Source organism: Lotus japonicus, chromosome 6 (genome assembly GCF_012489685.1).
Source record: "Lotus japonicus ecotype B-129 chromosome 6, LjGifu_v1.2".
In the NCBI taxonomy this organism is placed as follows: domain Eukaryota; kingdom Viridiplantae; phylum Streptophyta; class Magnoliopsida; order Fabales; family Fabaceae; genus Lotus; species Lotus japonicus.
Genome location: NC_080046.1, coordinates 55,065,571 through 55,083,800, shown reverse-complemented (window position 1 = coordinate 55,083,800; position 18,230 = coordinate 55,065,571). Strand labels below are relative to the sequence as shown.

Genomic DNA, 18,230 nt, shown 5'->3' with positions numbered 1-18,230 from the left:
GGGAGGGAATCCGCTCATTTTAAAGATGAGGGAGGTAAATCGCACAAAGGTGAAAGATCAGGGAGCAAAAATGCAATTAAGCCTAAACAAAAAGTTCAAGAAACCTAAATCCTTATTTTTAGGTTGAAAAAAATCAAAACCATAAATCTGAAACAACTTCAAACGTGTTTTTCACTTTCTTCCTCTTGAACCAGAATGGCAACCACAGCAATGAGCACACCCTAGTCTTCCAAGTTCTAGCCTCTTCACCTTCGATCCGCCGCGCAACCACCTCTTTCCCGCCGCACATCGCCGGAGTCATCCGCGCGCAGCACGTCTTCGAAGTCCTCCGCGCGCCGCCGTCGCTGCAAGTCTCGCCTAACTCTCCCTTTCACAGCGGCCTGTGTTCTGGACTTGAGTTGTTTTTTCGGCTTGGGTATGCTATTATTGTGCAAAAGTGTGTGCCCATTGGAGCTGACAGAGGCCTGTGTGCGTTGAAGGAGTGTTGGATGTTCAACAGCTTTGTTCCTTCAAATTGGATCTGACAGAGGGGTGCCCATTGCCTTATTTTGCTTCTGGAGGCTATGTTCTTGATATACTAGTATTAAATTCCAGATAATTTACTGATATTTTATTTGTATCATATTTCCAATTTGGATTTGGCTTTGTATCATATTTGCATATCATTGGTGGTGGTCTCTTGTTGCAAGAGATGTCTCGAGACTATCTGTTTGGTTCTTTTTTTTTAAGTGGTTTTTTTATATATTATAAAATAATATTAATAATTTATTGCGGTAAAACCGGTTGGACCACGGTTCAACTACGGTTGAACCTGTGAATCGTGAACCAGTACCCTCACCGGTTTGATCACCGGTCCGGTTTTGATAACCTTGCATATTATAGAAGGATGTGATTACTGTTATCTTATCATATCTGTTTATACTGTCCACCAAACAGGCCCATGGATTCAAACAGTCATTTTTTATCACTGCGACCAGTACCGTTAGTAGTAAAATTAAAATTTAATTTTTCTTAAAAAATGAAATATTTAAGTTATATTAGTAGTAAAAGTTAATTATTTTTGTTTTATAGATAATTAATTGTCCATGTGGGAAATTACTTTAATGAGGATAAAAAGAAAAGTGCTAAATTACTCATATCCTTTTTTGCTATTTCTTCTCTTTGGTCCGTGTAATGTGAGGCAGAATGGGACAAAGGTGGAAAGAGGACAAAGTAAATATAATCATGCGACTATGATACGTAATCTACTAATATATATTTTTTGTCGAAAATATTATTTAATTTTGATATGCAATGGACAATCGCATATGCTATGTTGGTTAGGCTTATTATGCTTTTGTGAACCTACGACGCGTGTTCAATACTAGGAACGCCATTCTCAAGCAAGTTAGGAGAAATAGAGAGATGGAGGATGTGTCGTGTCAACTAAAGGCGCTCCAGATCAAAACGGGTCCAAAAAACATACCCTCCTAAAAAACATAAAATTCAGTAATAATAGTCAAGAATAACAAAATTGAAATATATATATGAGGGGAATGCAAAATAGACTAATTATAATTGCAAATAATGTCTTATTGTTTTTAGTTTCAAAAAATGTCTTATTGTTTTTGGAAATGGGATTTACGGTTGGGGATTTGAGATTTGGCATTACCACTCGAGGTACTTCGATATAGAGTGAGTGAGAAACGCAACCTGAATCCCTAGACCAATGACTCGAGTGTGGTATGAGAACCACATCTCATATGTCACCTGACATATAGTCAAATTGTAAGAGGTGAACGGGGGACGCACTGCATGCACCTGAACTTTCGATTGATAATGGGAAGCGAGAAACATACTCCATGGACGAGGATATGCATAAAAGATAACACATCATTTAAGGTGCTTATCATCTCTCGAAATGAAAGGTGAAAGTATAATGTCTCATCATGCCACTTCTCTACAAAAGCGGACGATAAACCCTTGTCCACCATCCATACGAGTAGTCCAAAACAGGGACGAGACTTGATCACTCAACCACCTCGCATATGTATGTGTGTTCGAAGGGAAACTATTTAATTTCTTCCCATGTCATTAGTGTGAGTTCTTAAAACCAATCAAAACAAAGCAATTCAAATGACTTTTCAATATTGTGTGATCCATATGTAAACAAAACAAAGTGTAAATATATCATTACTCAAGAGAAGGGAATTGCGGTTGGCGAGAGCGGGAGAAGGAGGTTAGTGAGAGAGATCGGGGTATTTTAGACTGTTTAGACAAAAAGATGATGTTTGGATATAGCCCGGTTCATGTTTTCCGGGTCCAATATGGGCCAGCCCATTCACCCAACAGAGGAACCTTCGTTTTCACATCATCATCACATTCCATTCCCCACACCTTGTTTCTCATGCGCCATTCGTTAACGAAGAAACCTTCACCTTCACCTTCACCTTCACCTTGTTCGGCGCTGAAGCTATCTTCTTCTTCATCTTCTTCTTCGTCTTGTGCATGGCAACGGAACCAGCTGAAACCACAATCAGCACCACCCTGGTGGTGAGGAAGCCATGTTTTGCTCTCCCAACCGGTTGCCCTCAATGCTTATCTGCTTACATCTACCTCAGGCTCACACAACACCCCTTCCACCTGAATTTCCACCTCAACTACCCTGATTCTGGTATACCTCAATCTCCATCATTGGTTTATTCATTTCTCATCTATAGCAATAGACCCATTATTTGTTTCATCATTTTTCTTTCAAACTTCAGGTCTTTTTCACCATTTGATTGTGTTTGAGAGTGTTTAACGTTTCTGGGTCATCATACATTCATGCCCATATGATCAAGTTTCGTTTTTTGCATTTGGGTATTTTATTTGATTTTATATTTTGAATATTTTGAATGATTGTCATTTTTTTTTGGTTGTGGTGTATGGTGTTTAGGTCAAATTCCTTACTTTGAGAGTGGCGATCGCGTGTCGTATAATAATGAGAAGGAGGGGATTATTGAGTGTTTGAAAAGGGATGTAGCTGATTTAGATGTTGGGGTTGCTTCACTGCCTGAGTGGATTCCAGCCAAAGTGATGCTCACCACTTGGCTTGCTGATGCACTTGAGTATGAATTGTGGGTAGGATGTGATGGTTCCTCTGCTTATAACATCTATTATTCTGAGCTTCCATGGCCTATAGGGAAGGTTCTGTTTTGGAAGAAAGCTCACTGGGTAAAGCTGAAACATGGGATGACTGAAGACAATGCTGAAGTGAAGGAAGAAGAGGTCAGTTTCTCTTTTTACTTGATCTAGTGTGTGTGACACTTGAGATTTTATTTCATTTTTTTGTTTGTCCAAGAATTTAAATTTCATTTCCTGCAAGATAGTGTGAATGCTGTTATGTTTTCTCTCTGATTTTTTTTTAACCATGCATAGCTGTTGTTGGTCAACAGATTTATGGGAGAGCAAACTCTGCTTATGATGCTTTATCAACTTGGTTAGGGGAACAAAACTACTTATTTGAAAACAGGTGACTCCAATAGCTGTTTTATATGTCCTTATCTTCATTAGAAAATTATTTGCGTACATTTTGGTTTCTTTTTTCATTATTCGAACAAAATTTGACTTTGGCCTCCTGGTAATGTATTCACATGCTTTATTCTGCTGATGCAGGCCGTCAAGCCTGGATGCTATTTTTCTTGCACATGCATTAGTAGTTCTTCAAGCTTTACCTGTGAGTTATATTATCAACCATGCCATGATTCTGATATTTGTTTTAAGATAACTATGGATACTCTAGTGACTAATGGTCATTCGAGTTATAGTGGTCACTGGTCAACAAAAGTTGGACAAAGTCACAAAGAATCTAGTGTTGAGGTTTAAGAGTTAAAAGGAACTTATAAGTTCCACCATTTATATCTAGATGACAAATTAATTTAATTCTGGGAAGATTTATGATTAGCTAAATCTGAAAAGTTTGAGAATTAGAACCGCAGAACTATTCAGCCCAAATCTCATAACAGGTGTGAGTTAAGTAATTATTGGCTGCCAAGCTAAAAGCAATGTTGAGTGTGCAGTGAAAAGTTAACAGCCAGATAGAGTTGGAATGTGATAGGGACCAGTGGGCTGCCTGGAAAGCCAATATTTTTGTGGCACTGAAAAAATTGGTGGCTTGCACTAAATGTAATCGGAGTAATGACTGACAACAGTACAAGTTCTGAAGTAATCTGATAGCATCATCACTGTTTCAGTACCAAAGCTTGATCACTTGACTTATGACCGTTGATAAATTTGAACTCTACTCGCTTGGAACTTTCATCGAGTCGGTTAGATTCTCAGAATATGCATGAATGTTGTTCTTAGCTTCCTATTAACCGAAGCAGTAACTTATATTAGTAGATTTTATTTGATGATAGTGGAAAAAACTTGGTACAAATTGGTGACGTTTCTTTGGTTAATCTTCTCTCAAGTATAAGACTAAGTTTTGAAATTTGAATTCTATTCCACTTTGTAGCATACAAAGTGGTTTTTAATTTTATAGCAGATGCTTTGAAGCAAAAATAGCAATTAATTTTTATCGTACTTGGTGTGTTGGCTATATGGATTAAACAACATCATTGGTTTTTAATTTTTTATCAAAATCATAAATCTTTATAGTGATAGGAATTTATAGCTATTTCTTTAAAAGTTTTCTTCCAGTACCCCTTAATTGGACTGTCTTCTTGTCTCACTAGTGCCTTGTTGGAACTTTACCACCTAACCTTCACTGCCGTAAATTGTAGCTTGTCTGGTAGAATTGTTCCTTTTAGAATGAAAGGAAACTTGCGATCACAAATTAGTCCTGAAAGCATTTCTTCATTTCATCCACTTAGAATGCATCTTGTGTTTTATAACCTCCTTAATGACACCAACTTGCTTATCCGAAAAAAAAAACTTAATGACACCAACTTCACCATATCTCTGCCTATTTTTAGTTAGGATTTGCTTCTTCTCTTGATTCAACAACTAGGATTGTTTAAAAATTACACAACTTGCTTTTGAATGTGCCAGTCAGAATGACCATTGGAGTAAAATTGTATGGACCAAAAGTGGATTCTTGGTGCAAAAGAAAATGCCAATAAGTACCCCAACATATAAAGGAGGGATTGTGGTAAGGATCTCGTCTAGAGGGTATCACTATATTGAATTGTGTTTGCAAGAGTTGGATGCCAACTTTCAACATATAATGAAGGACAAATGATAAGTTATTATGAAGGAATTGAAGTTTTTTTTTTTTTTTTTATCTAAGTAAAAATATTATTGCTGTAAAAGCAGGTAAAGAATGGGTGACAAACTGTAAATCTGTCTGACAACTTCAGTTTCACCATTCTTTGGCTGATCGTATTATCATACGTGTTAGACTAGAGATGTGGTGGTTGTCATCAGCTCCATTTGGAGGTTTTTTGGACTTGAATACTTGTCTTTGGTATAAAGTATGCCCTGAACTAAATCTATGCTGTTTGGATAGCCACTGTTGCTCACTAGAAGCTCTGAAAATTACTATGTTGAGGAAAAGTTTGAAGTTTGATTCCTGCATTTATGAACTACAGGAATCATCAGTTTTGCGGATCAAGTTTTCAGAACATGCTAATTTAGTGAGATACGTACAACAATGCAAGGCAGAACTTACAGCAGCTGGTACATCTCCTGGTGATCAATATTTTAATGCAGATGCATCATCATCAGCTTCCAGAGGTCGACCAAGTAAGATATTTTTAGGATTTTGTAAATGCTTACTTTGCTAATATATATCATTTTTATTTCATGGGATTTCCTTAACAAAAGTAGCCAATGCATTTTTCTTTTTCTTTTCTTTTTAACAAGATAACCACCATAGAACTACTCTCTCTCTCTCTCTCTCTCTCTCTCTTTTGGTATGAATTTCATATAGTAATAATGTTGTTCAAAATGGTGGCTTGAAATATGCTGCCTAAATGTGGTATCAATAGGCTTAAATAATCTTTAAACATTTCTTGGTATGGACTTTCATGTTAAATTAGTTGCCCTGCCCATACTTGTGGAATGAACAAGCTATGAACTTGATTAATGATTACTGAGTTGCCGGTTGGGATCTTGCTCCTTGACCATATTTTGTATCATAATCCTAAAATAAATGCTCATAGCTGTTCTGTTTATACTTTGAGATGCCTTATAAACTCTGTCTTGTGTACAAGAGAATAAACTACTACTTTCTTATCATGAGCAATTAAAAACATAGGAAAATATGTAGGGCTTCATGTTAAAATACTCATCATGAAATTGTTTATATAAGTGTAGTCAAAATTGCCAAAATGCATGTCTAAGGTGTTGAGCTGAGAGGCCAGAAAGGGGTCAAGCACCTCTTGATGGTTAAGGTGCTGCACTGCTGCCCTTATGTGAGATCACCTTTTTGGCTCAGGCATGACATGCATTTAGCATCTTATAAATTTTAGCAAACTAAAATAAGCTCGGTCATCTAAATGTGGTAGAATAGAATTTTAGTAAACTTGCTAATAGAGATGCTTAATGTTGTAGAATAATCAGAATATTTAAAAAGGACAACTTTTGGTCTTTGGAACTGGATTTTATATCATTTGAATCTTTAATTTTTATTATGAATGACTGAATGCCAATATGTTATGCTTGGTCACTTAATTCATATGAAAATACAAAATAGTTAAACATTTTACTCTTAATTCCTTTTTTAATGTTAATGTCTCTATGGCGTCATTAGACATGGTTTACAATAAAAGCCTATATTTTAAGATCTTATATTCTGAATGAAGTTTTTGTTTTGTCATTTTTTCTATTAGGTTCAAAGCCTAAGAGCAAAGCGAAAAAAGAGCAAACAAAGGAGGAGAAAACCTTCAGAAGAAGGGCCAAGTATTTTGTGGTAGCACAGCTGGTTTCGGTTGTTCTTTTCCTCAGTATCTTGACTGGATATGGTAATAATGGCGATGTGGAGATAGATGATGACTATGGTTTCGATGAGTGAAACAAAGTAGGAGAAAACCTTCAGAAGAAGGGCCAAGTATTTTGTGGTAGCACAGCTGGTTTCGGTTGTTCTTTTCCTCAGTATCTTGACTGGATATGGTAATAATGGTGATGTGGAGATAGATGATGACTATGGTTACGATGAGTGAAAATGCATGCATTTGTTGTCTTCATCTCAGCAATGAAGACAAGATTTGCCTCCTTTTCTTTTTTATGATCCAAATTTAGGAGTACGGAAAGTTACCATTCATATCAATTTTTCCTATTAATAAGATCCATTTTTCTATACCTGAGTTTATCTCAGTTGATTGATCATTGTCCCAGATTAGTAGCTAACTTTTTCACTGGAATGGGGTGCATTTTCAAGATGAACCCTGACTTGAGAGGATCTATGGCTCTTATCTTTGTACATGTAGATAAGTAGATTTGAGTGTTTTTTGGTTCGCTTTTGATATTATCTTGTGTATAATTGGAGATAAAGATGCAAAAGATACCCCTATATGAATGGATAAGTAAAAAAGTATCTAAACTTCATTTGAAATTAACTTTTTTCATTTTTCAAGCACGTATTTTCCCTTCATTATCTAGCGGGGGTGAATAATTCTAAACAATAAAGTTATTCAGCTTATGGGGGGATAAGTGAAATTTTATTATTTTTGTAAACATCACTAGTTACAAACTTTAAAACCTCACCAAGTGCGTAAATCAACTGATATAGAGTTGTTCTAGCTTAAGTAGAGGTAACTAGATCTAGCTCTTGAAAACTTTTACTTTCGTTCTTCCTTCATTTTCCTTGATTATTCCATCCTGCATGCCTTTGATAAAGGAAGTAAAAAGGTATGGTTACAAGACAAAGAGCGAGAATAGATGGGCCAAGGAGAAGGAGATCCAATAGACAAGATAAAAGGAAAAATGAGGATAAGAGAATATGTTATCTTGTAACCACTTAGGGCCATTGTAATAGTGATCAATGACTAATGTTTCTCCTTCACTTCTATTGTGTGAACACACTATAATCTCTTATATTATTAACAAGACAGAGATCATTCATATAGTGGATTAAGGCTAACGGTGCAAAACAATTTTAGTAGAGTGTAGTTTTCTGGTATAATTAGATTAACATCTTTTCAGCCTTGAAATGCAGTAGTCTATCTTCTAAACTTCTGATTAAATGAATCCATTTAGCAGGAACCAAAGTGGTTTCCAGAAATGGAGGATTTAGTAGTGAAAAAAAGTCCATTTGAACAATAAAGGGTGCTATTCCCCTTGCTATTCTACCTCTATATTGATTAGTTAAATACATAATTACATTGAGGGACACCCGTTGCTAAACAAGCCTAAACTAATGAACTAAGTGAACAAAATGTGAGACATCATCTATGTTCTATGTCTCACTAGAAGTATTTTGAGATTTCACATTCTCCCACTGCTTAATAACTTCACTGTATCCCTCAGCAGAATCAAAAGCAAACTCTGCCAATGAGCTCATAGCAACAGACATTCCAGCACAAAGTACCTTAATAGCAACCTCAGCCAGTTTTTCCGGTGCCATTACCTCCTCTTCCACCTGACCAAACTCCACCATTTCCATGCCCCCATTGGTTTGTCTTGGCCTAGAATCTTGTCTCAATTGATGTGCATAGAGGGACCCCATTCCAGCTGCAAAAAAATCCAAGCCATCAAGCACTGCCTTCTCATGTATGGCGTCTAGGTGCCTTGACCACTGAACACAGAGTCCAAATAAAGGGTGGGTGCCACTGGATCTATGCGGAGAGCATGGTAGCTTCGATACATCATTAGACTCAGATCTCACACACCGGAGAAGCCATCCGGTTAGTGCATGAGCATAGGATCTTTGAGAAGTGATCCAAGACTCGAAGGTGTTTCGCCAGTTCCTTAACTCAAATTCGAGATTCGAGGCTGAACGTGCGAGTCTATTTGGATCAGTCATTGACATGGAAGAGTGTTTTCTGGCATGTGATTTTGAAGGAGTGCCAGCTAGAAGAACCTTAGCTTCATCTAAGGTTCTCTTCTGTGTCTGATGACATTCTGCCATTACTTTCCACATCTTTTCCAGCCTGTCATTTGTATAATTGAAGGATCAACAAGAATCATATAAATGCTATTAAATGCAATCCAATATTTCTTTTAGTTAGGAAAGTTTCTGTATAGAAAACGGTCCTTAAGGTATGTTTGAAATCTAAAAATACTTCAAAGTTTGACAGACAAAATGGTTTTGTTCATCTAGAAAACTAAGACATATGGGGATAATCATAATGACTTTCATACATACCCTTGCACCAATTCAAGAAGTTGGGGATGCAACTCTTCATCCCTTAGAGTTTCAATTCTCCTGCAAATAGCTTCAACTGAGTGTATTGAAACTGTTATCTTGGTATCTAGATCCCTAATGGCTGCTCTTGTTTTATCTGCAGAAGAGGGGTCATCTCCTTTTACTTCATGGTTCCTTAGCTGCTTGCATTTTTTCTCATATGCAATTCGGACACGTTCTCCAGACTGTTGAAGAAGAGAGTGGACTCAGTAACTGATAAGTTTCCCAATATTAAAATAAAATTGTCTGTGATCATAAGCATATTGACCTGTAACAATAATAGATAATCTATTTTTTTTTTAAATGAGAGACCAACTGAAAAATGACTGAACAAAAAATAAGCAGTTGAAGTTGACCTCAGTCAGTGGCTTTTCCCAATCCTGTTAAACATCTAACTGAAAGGTTTATACTAAGTTAGAGGCATTGTGAATTTTCACATTATGTTGAAGTTGGACCCATTTCATGTTTACTCATAAACAAGTACAATAACTGAATGAATTTCAACAGCTTATATGTAATTGATGAGTACATAACATCAGTGAATCATTATCTTCATCCACTAAGGATCTATGATTACGAAGAATTGTCTACCAAGAATCTTACATACATAATTGAGAAAAAAACCCAAGGGCCTAGAGAAAGTTTTTTGAACTGGTGGCAAGCGGGAACAGTTATGAGTGCCAGTTTTCTAGGCTATTTTTCAAATAACAATTATATGTATCTAAGAATTTCAGGACAGAGAAGTTTATTCAAATATTTTCAGAAAGCTTTGACTTCATCATGGATAGAAAGTTGATAATATACCTTGACTTCCTCATACAGCTTCTTCTCCCATGCATTTAATCTGTCCAATGTGGTTTGGTGACTACCGGAAACCATACAATGTTCCTCTGTGATATTTTTAGTGCCCTCACAACCTTCCTCTATAGTGCTAGTACAATTCATTAAAAATCTTGATGAAGTAGACCGTGAAGAAGCTGACCGGAACAGAGCTACCGGGTTTAGCAACTTCGATGCTGCAAATGAAATATAATTCAAATTCATATTCCTGAAAATTTACAGATAGGTATGCCAATGAGTGAAAAAAAAAGATTTACTAGATTTAAATGAGGAGTTGTGAATAAGAAAAAGATGATTTCTGGATACATAACATGCATATTTTCTATATGGTAATCCCCCCTCCATAAACAAACTTTTGATTGGGGTTTATTATCAAATTTGAGACTGCTAATTAATTTGTTCCCCTATTCATAAGGAGTTAAGCTCATAATAGAATGCATGAACATGAAAGCACACTTAAAACAAAATCAAATTATATATTGAATATCTCAATCAAACCTGAAAGTTCATTAGGTGGCAATAAGTACTGCGCTTTCTTGGCCTCTAACAATGCTGAGACATCATTGGCTGCATTGCAGACAGTTGTGAATTGAGCTTCAAGATCATTGATAACTTCCGCCATGCTTGTTGGCCTTCGGTTTACATAAACAGTAAAACCTGGTGCTTCTTCCTTAGCTTCTTGTTTACCGATTGCCATTTCGCGATGTCTGGACTTAATATGACCAGCAGCTTGAGATTTTGATACTTCAAAACTAGAACTACCATGGGCCTGCGAACCTGTGGCATCATGCTCAGCTTCAGTATTTGTTCCCTCCTCTTCCTCATCCTCGTCCTCGTCCTCGTCCTCTTCCTCATCATCATCATCATCATCGTCATCATCAACATCATGTTCGTCATGATCATGATCATCATCATCCTCATCCTCATCCTCATCAACATCTTCAACAATGACTTGTTCTTTGGAGGAATGCATATCAGGTCTGGTTCTTTCTTCTGCTACTTTTCTTTTCCTAACATAAACTTCTTGTTCAGTTTCATCTTCTTCCAAGTCTGGTATTCCCTCCTCTTCTCGGACCTGCCTCAGTCCTCTGTACTCATCATCCATAGCGGTCTGATCAAGGCTGCTTCGGGTAGGGTAACCATAGTTGTCCAATGATGAAAATGGGTTCCAAAAGAAGTCCCATTGAGAAGTTTGAGGTGAAGGGGGAGGGATACTAGGCCTATTATTGGGAGAGTAAGCAAAAATTGAAGGGTTCCCAGGTGGGGGTTGCATAGCAAAAAAACCATCCATGCCATAATGCCGCATCGGAGAATATGATTCAACCCTCATCATCTCAGGAGACTGAGGCCTTTCCTCAACCGAAATTGCTGGATTACCACCTGGCCTAAGGTAATTCACTTTCAAAGTGGAATTTGGTCCAACTCCAAACTCAATTGTTGATGAAGGTGTGAAGGATTTTGCTGAGATGGGAATGAAGCCTGGGCCAGTTTTCTTCACAGGTGTGAAAGGCGGGTTCATGACCGAGTCTAATGAGAACTCGCGAGGCTCGTCTCCCTCGATGTAATCACGAAGAGCTGCTGAAACCCTACTCAGAGATTCAATGTAGGCCATGTGTCCGGTCGCGAATCGAGTTCTTTGCTCAACAGCCTGCTTGATGAACTTCTTTCTATCTTTACAAAGCTGAACTGATTCTTCATCTTCCAGCTTTGAGTGTGAACATCCCATCTCTTGCTCCCTTAAGAATATCTCAACCGTGAACTGGCATGGAAATCAAAGGAGAATCCTTCTTTATATCTCACCAGATTCATACAGGAATCACAAATCTGTCACCAAAAATAGAAAAATTCAGTGTATTGCTAAAATTCCACCAAACATGAGACCAAATATAGAAATAAAAATTCAATATTATACAATGTTGATGCATTTAGATACTTCTCTTTGTTTCCAAGCCAGAAGAAGGGTAATGAGAATTCAGAAATGCTTAACAGAAGCAAATAATGGAAAACTTTCTAAGCTTTTCCTCTATGATTTCCAGAAAAACCAAACTATGCTCTACCAGAATACATGAGGAAAGAGGAATTTGGGAAAATTTTTTAGGCAAAAAAAGAGGAAATAATTCAACTAAAGTCTCGGAAGAAAAAAGAAATGATAATAAAAGGAAAGGATGCCACAAACTAAACACATACATACATGTTAATATAAAGAAACATCAAGAGATACATTGCTAAGAATGTGTAAAACAGATCAATATAAGTTTAGGAAAATCTAAAGAGCAAGAAATTGAAGTGGTTGTACTGAAAAAAAAAACCAGATAAAAGTGAGGAAAATGTTCAAGAAGAATCAGAACTGAGCTGCTAAACATAGAAACAAAGTACCCATTTTGAGGAAGACAAAAAATTTCCATCACACCCCTTTACTCAATATCTTACTTTTAAGAACCAAACCAAGTATTTATGTTTGTACAACTGATAGTTGGAGAAAATGAAGGAGAGAATGCCAAAAGAAGAAACAAAATGATAAATATGGTTAACAACAAGTATTATTCAGAGTTGAAGCTTAGAATGAAGAACCATACCTGACAATGGTGTTATGGAACAAGAGGGTGCTTTTGATCAAGGACAGTGGAGAAGGAATCAGTGAGAAAGAAAGGGTTGTGTGTGAAGAGAGAAAGAGAAAAAAAGCAACGGTCAAAACACAAGGAGGAAAAAAACAACACACATTAAAAAAAACACATAACACAAAAAAAAAGAGACAAAATTAAAAGCTTGGTTTCAAGTTGGGCAGCTAATAAAGGAGGTAGTAGAAGAAGAGAATATGACAACCTGGTATAGTTGCCCTTCATGTAGTACTAAATTTCCAAACTGCCATGACTGTGTTCTTTGGTTCATCATAATTTTTTGGTTTTTTTAACTTAGAAAAATTTCATGAAAACGACTGGTCAAAACTTGTCATTTATTGGGCCCAGCAATCAAAGGTAAATAATGTTACAGAGTAAGCTCTTGCTTGTAGCAAAAGGTGAATCTTGTGTGGCTCAACTGAACACAAAGGAAGGAGATTGTCCATTAATATTATTTAAATCTAGTATTTTGTTCTTGAATGGATAATAGTACAAGTATTGATATTGATTATGCTTAACAATGATTAATTGTGGTGGAATTGTGGAAGTAAATTGTCACATCTAGCAATGTGAAAATTGTGAGAATTTCTGTAGAAGGAAAAGAAAAGAACATCTGAATGTGGCCAAATTAGATTAACCTTCGCAGTGAATGTGATGGACAAAAAAAAAACTAAAACTTCTTAGGTTCTATTTATATTTTTCAAATTTATAATAAATTTAACTCATTTGACTAAGATTACTATCTTCTCATACGTGAAAGATTCATCTTCTTTATTTCACGTGATATTATCATGTGACATGAAAAATGTAAGTATGTGGGTCAAGAGAAGTTAATTAGCTTTGTTGACATTTTTTCAAGTTGTACTCAAAGTCCACTCAATTTTTTTTTTTGACTGTCAAAGTCCACTCAATTTAATTCACCTTTGTCTCTATTTGTTGATATTTTCAAACCATATTAAATGTGTCTAATAACTTTATAACTACAGTATCAAATATTTCTATCATTTAGTTTTGTAGTTTGTAGTAAGTTGTAAGACAAATATATAGGTTACCTACTCTAACGGTCAAAGCGAACCCTTTCATTTCGAATTCTTTTATTCAGAATGAATTAAATCTCCCTTAGTAGGATTCGAACCTACGACGGTTAACAGCCGATTGCTCTACCATTGAGCTGCTGAGGAACAATGAGAAATTCTATCTCATAGAGTTTAATTCCCGTTCTTAACTGGTGACCAATATGAGCCCGAAGTTTTCTTCGTAACTTGTCGAACTTCTTCGCAGTGGCTCCGTTTTCAATGTCTTATTTCATAGGAAACCTCAAAGTGTCCTTATTTCATTATATTTCATCCATATACTCCCTCCGTCTCTAGTCCTAATAAAAGTTTATTAAGAAAAGCGTGTAATTTAACTAATTAATGTATTAATTATAAAAAGTTACAATATTATTTTCACATTTACCCTTAATTAATGTATTGGGTAGCATAGAAAAGAATTAATTACTACCGCAATAAAAAAGATGGTATATACGGAAAACAAATATATCTTAATTCTCTTTCATCGACACATCATACATTTTCTATTTCACGTTCGCATTAAACCTACTTATTGTCTTGAATATAGTAGTTTTCCATTTTAGCTTAAAATTGCTTTAATACACCACAATTTTGACTCACCGTATTTTTCATTGTTTACTAAAACTTGAATTTGTAATTAATTTAAACAAATGATTCTCTTCTAATTTAATCTTATCGCAGCCAAACACAGAGAGGGATGGGAGCTGCATCGTGATTCTAGTATTGAATGATTTTCCTAGCAAATATCAATCATTCATGTGGCATGAACAGAGCAAGAACAGACAAAGCACACACTCCTCTAGGTGAGTGAAACTGAAAGTACCTCACACAACCTTTGTTGATGTTTTGTGACCGGATAATATGGGTGATTATTAGGGGACCCCCCACAATTTGTAGGGTCATGCTCTTCTTACCTTTGTAACTCACTAGCTAACTCTGGTTTCATTTGTAGTTTATAGTTGATACAAGGAGATCTTAGTACTTTCACTCCCAAGTATCTGGGCTTTTTTCATATGCTAAAAAGATAAACGAATGAAAATGAGAGAACAAAGCAAAAAAGTATATCAGGCGGCCATAAAGGAAAAGAGAGAACCGTGTGATGCTTGGTAGCTTCTTAATTCTTATTGTAGAAGAAAATTATCTTCTTAGTGTTTTTCCTCTTTAATCTCCATGCCCTTCACCACCATTTCATATCCTTTTGTTATGAAAGTTTCAAATCCCCTTTCCAAGTGCATCTTTAGAAATATGTCCATTACTGCACCACACTTGTCCATTATACCATATTGTTTTGATATTAATCTACCACCTACTACAATATAAATGTGCATTTCTAGTTTTTGCATTGGTGGGTCATGTTATGTATCTTTTATTTTATGTCTGTCTCAAACTAAGCAAACAAGATAACATGAGTAAGATTTTACTAACTTCATCAACATGATCGAATCAATGAAAATTTAAATACATGTATTGATATTGGAATTTTTGTCTTAGGAATTGTTCTTCATGAAATTAAGAGAGGAACTCCTCTGCTGGCAGTGTGGTGGACTGGTGGTGCACCACAATGGCTGAGGCTGAAAGCGCGGCAAGGTAGTATGAATCTACGGTGGGAGATATATCTGTAAAAGTCACTCTAAAACTCAACCCAATTTAAGGTAAAATGAAATTTAATATCTCAAAGTTTTAAAGAGCAATACGTAAGTAAATGAGCAATATTTAAGTTATGAAATGACCAAACTTGTATTTATAGAGTTCGATGAGTGACAATGAAAGTGTTTAACATTTGCTTAATCGTAAGTAGCTTTCAATATGATAACTTTATTCGAGTTGTCTTTGGATCATTAATTCTATCGACTTTACCTTTGCTAGGTTAGCTGATTGGATGAGTTGAGAGTTTATCTTGGTTTTTTTGACTGACTAACCCTACGTTCACTTGGTTTTGAATCATCTATGTCGATCGAAGGATGATAGGCCTAGCTAGGGGTCATTTAAGTCGTCATGAACAAGAAGCAAAGGCAGAAGGGAGTTTGACTGCAAGACCCACCCGTCGAGCAGGGACACAAGTTTCTTTTGTTTATTTTCTTTCCTTTATAATAGATGTAAATGAAATTTTAAAAAAATGTTAATGATAAATATTACTGTTGGGAATTCTTCAAGTGTGAAAAAGAAATTAGAAATAAAAAATATAATAAATGAGTCTCATATTGAACAAAAAAGAGTGTTCATTAATTTATAAGTGAAAAGACTCATACACACATTTTTTTAGAGAAAAATCATATTATAATTAAGAAATCTCAGCGTCTACAAGCAAAGCTCCCGCCGCCTTTTGTGGAGAATCATGTTTTAAGATTTTGAGTAAAAAATGTGATGTCTATCACTAATGTGACTCTTCATCCAACATGGTTAAAAAGATATATCATATATCCATGTCTCTCTCGTACTATAACTACTGTGAGACTCACGCCATTACAACATTAATGACCTCACAATTTTTATCTCCAAAAGAGTTAGATTGGCTTGGGCTGGAAGAATCTTTACATGTGACAAGTTATTACAAGTCAACACAATAAGCTGCAAGCCTGCAATTGAGGACTTCTAACACGCTAATAAATATAGGTATTCAGGCTCAATATGTATAGTATACTTTTTTTCTGCTACATTCACTTTGCACATATGCTTGAGTTATTCGATCCTATTAGCTAGCTGGATCATGTACTCTTTGCTCATCCATGTCTTCTCTTCCTTTCTTTTTAAAGTGATCTTAGTATCTTACGTATTTTTGGGGACTCTGACTTCAAATACATTCACCATCTGAAACTTACCTAACTACGGGGGCTACTATAGAGTGAGTGGTTACATATTTACATCACAACTGAACAGTCAAATTGGATCATAATGCTGATAGATACTTTAGTTTTATAAAGGTTTACTATATATATGATTCACTCAACTACTACTTTCCAAATATAAATGCATTTTATCCAAACATTTCACTATTGATGTTGAAATGTTAACAAACACCTCGGTGGTGGGTCTAGAGGTAATTAAATGTTCGGATAGAACTATGTAAAGAAACTGTTAAAATTATTAGCGGACACTAGGTAGGGTATATGCATTTTAATGAGATGCATATGAGGATTGAAAGAGAAAAGAAAAGTGATTTTTTTTTATACATAGAAATAATGACAAATATTTGTCACCTACAGTTTATGATGGTAAAAAATATCATAAATTATAAAATTTATATTAATGCTCAATTTGTGGTGGTTTCTGACCGCCACAAAATATAGGTGTTGGGTATCTATTAGTACTTTGAAAGTCCAACCTGATTTAGTAGCTCATTTTTTGTTATTGATGTCTGATTGCCTATTTAAATATCTTTTTCATAATAAGACTTTTACTGTAAGCCCTCATTTGTATTAAAGTTGTGTTAAAAGTAAAAATCTTTTTAATTTAATGAAACATTTTGATGTTTTTACGTTTTCCCTCAAAATGTGTGTTTTTTATTTTGTGAAAGTATGTGTTAATATGAGTTGGAAGTTTTTCCAAATGTCACACATTTCTTTATTTAATAGTGTTAAAGAAAATCACGTTAATTGAAATGTGGATTAATAGTGACTTCAACAGAAATCTTAATACTTAATACACATGAAGGAAATATTTTTTTTTTCTGAAGAGGAAAATAAATAACAAAATACATGGAAATAATGAGTTCTAGCTTGACTTCTTTCAAAGAAATAGTACTGTCTTTCTGAATTCACATAGACAATAGTGTCTTCTCTGAATTGGTTTTATCATTTTGTTTGGAAAATGACACATAAGGGACAAAGATTCTATCACGTCATCCCCGATTCGGTGCGAGGACATAAATGATAAATCACATAATTGATAATTGATTTATTATTAAGTTTCACACGACTGCGTTTGCATAATTGCATTATTGCATTTATATGAAAGGTGTAAGCGAGAAACAATTTATTAAAAGAGTTAAAAAAATTAACAAAAAATGCATTGATATTCTAAAACAACAAATATTTTAAAATATTTAATTTAAAGAGTATCTAAAACATCAAACTTTCTACAAAACCGAGGGATTACTGATTTGATTAGTTGCACCCGGAGTATTATCCAATAATGATTCTTTCACACCTCTAAAAGATGTGGAAAGAGGTAGAATGAGGAGAGAGATATGAAGAAAAAAAAAAGAATGAGAGAGAAAGTATGAGATGTGATAGATGATAAGAGGAGAAATATAAATAAAAATAAGTGGAAATGAAGTGCTTAGAAAATGAGGTGTGTACATATCATTACTCGAATACTCCGATGTTATTGCTTTGTGGCTTGACCTGTGAGAATTATTGTCTTAATTGAGCTAGCTAGAGATCCATACATTTT

At 35.3% G+C, this 18,230-nt stretch overlaps 2 protein-coding genes across 6 annotated transcripts; one reads left to right on the top strand and one right to left on the bottom strand.

The window, feature by feature from the left end:
* Positions 1-2,356: 2,356 nt before the first annotated feature.
* LOC130723914 (mitochondrial outer membrane import complex protein METAXIN-like) lies at positions 2,357-7,520 on the top strand. Its single transcript, XM_057575063.1, has 6 exons — positions 2,357-2,653; positions 2,918-3,249; positions 3,417-3,493; positions 3,637-3,697; positions 5,553-5,706; positions 6,795-7,520. The coding sequence occupies exons 1-6, from the start codon at positions 2,488-2,490 to the stop codon at positions 6,974-6,976; spliced, it is 972 nt and encodes a 323-aa protein (XP_057431046.1). The 5' UTR covers positions 2,357-2,487; the 3' UTR covers positions 6,977-7,520.
* A 563-nt stretch (positions 7,521-8,083) lies between these two features.
* Positions 8,084-12,890, bottom strand: LOC130723500 (protein ROLLING AND ERECT LEAF 2-like). 5 transcript variants are annotated; one of them, XM_057574569.1, is made up of 5 exons: positions 12,724-12,890; positions 10,646-11,971; positions 10,112-10,323; positions 9,269-9,492; positions 8,084-9,053 (listed from the first exon to the last, which is right to left on the bottom strand). In XM_057574569.1, exons 2-5 carry the CDS (start codon positions 11,871-11,873, stop codon positions 8,360-8,362), a joined length of 2,358 nt encoding a protein of 785 aa, XP_057430552.1. In that variant the 5' UTR covers positions 11,874-11,971; positions 12,724-12,890; the 3' UTR covers positions 8,084-8,359. The 5 variants fall into 5 exon arrangements, with proteins under 5 accessions (XP_057430552.1, XP_057430555.1, XP_057430556.1 ...); XM_057574572.1 differs by lacking the exon at positions 12,724-12,890 and adding an exon at positions 12,524-12,698; XM_057574573.1 differs by lacking the exon at positions 12,724-12,890 and adding an exon at positions 12,339-12,497.
* Positions 12,891-18,230: the final 5,340 nt, after the last annotated feature.

Excerpts from the sequence above, each read along its gene's own strand:
- LOC130723500 (XM_057574569.1), bottom strand. The coding sequence starts at position 11,873 with ATGGGATGTTCACACTCAAAGCTGGAAGATGAAGAATCAGTTCAGCTT. Across the intron at positions 9,493-10,111 it reads AGCTGTATGAGGAAGTCAAG|TCTGGAGAACGTGTCCGAAT; the intron begins GTATATTATCAA and ends CTTCTTCAACAG. Across the intron at positions 9,054-9,268 it reads CTTCTTGAATTGGTGCAAGG|GCTGGAAAAGATGTGGAAAG; the intron begins GTATGTATGAAA and ends TACAAATGACAG.
- LOC130723914 (XM_057575063.1), top strand. The coding sequence starts at position 2,488 with ATGGCAACGGAACCAGCTGAAACCACAATCAGCACCACCCTGGTGGTG. Across the intron at positions 3,250-3,416 it reads CTGAAGTGAAGGAAGAAGAG|ATTTATGGGAGAGCAAACTC; the intron begins GTCAGTTTCTCT and ends GTTGGTCAACAG. Across the intron at positions 5,707-6,794 it reads AGCTTCCAGAGGTCGACCAA|GTTCAAAGCCTAAGAGCAAA; the intron begins GTAAGATATTTT and ends TTTTTCTATTAG.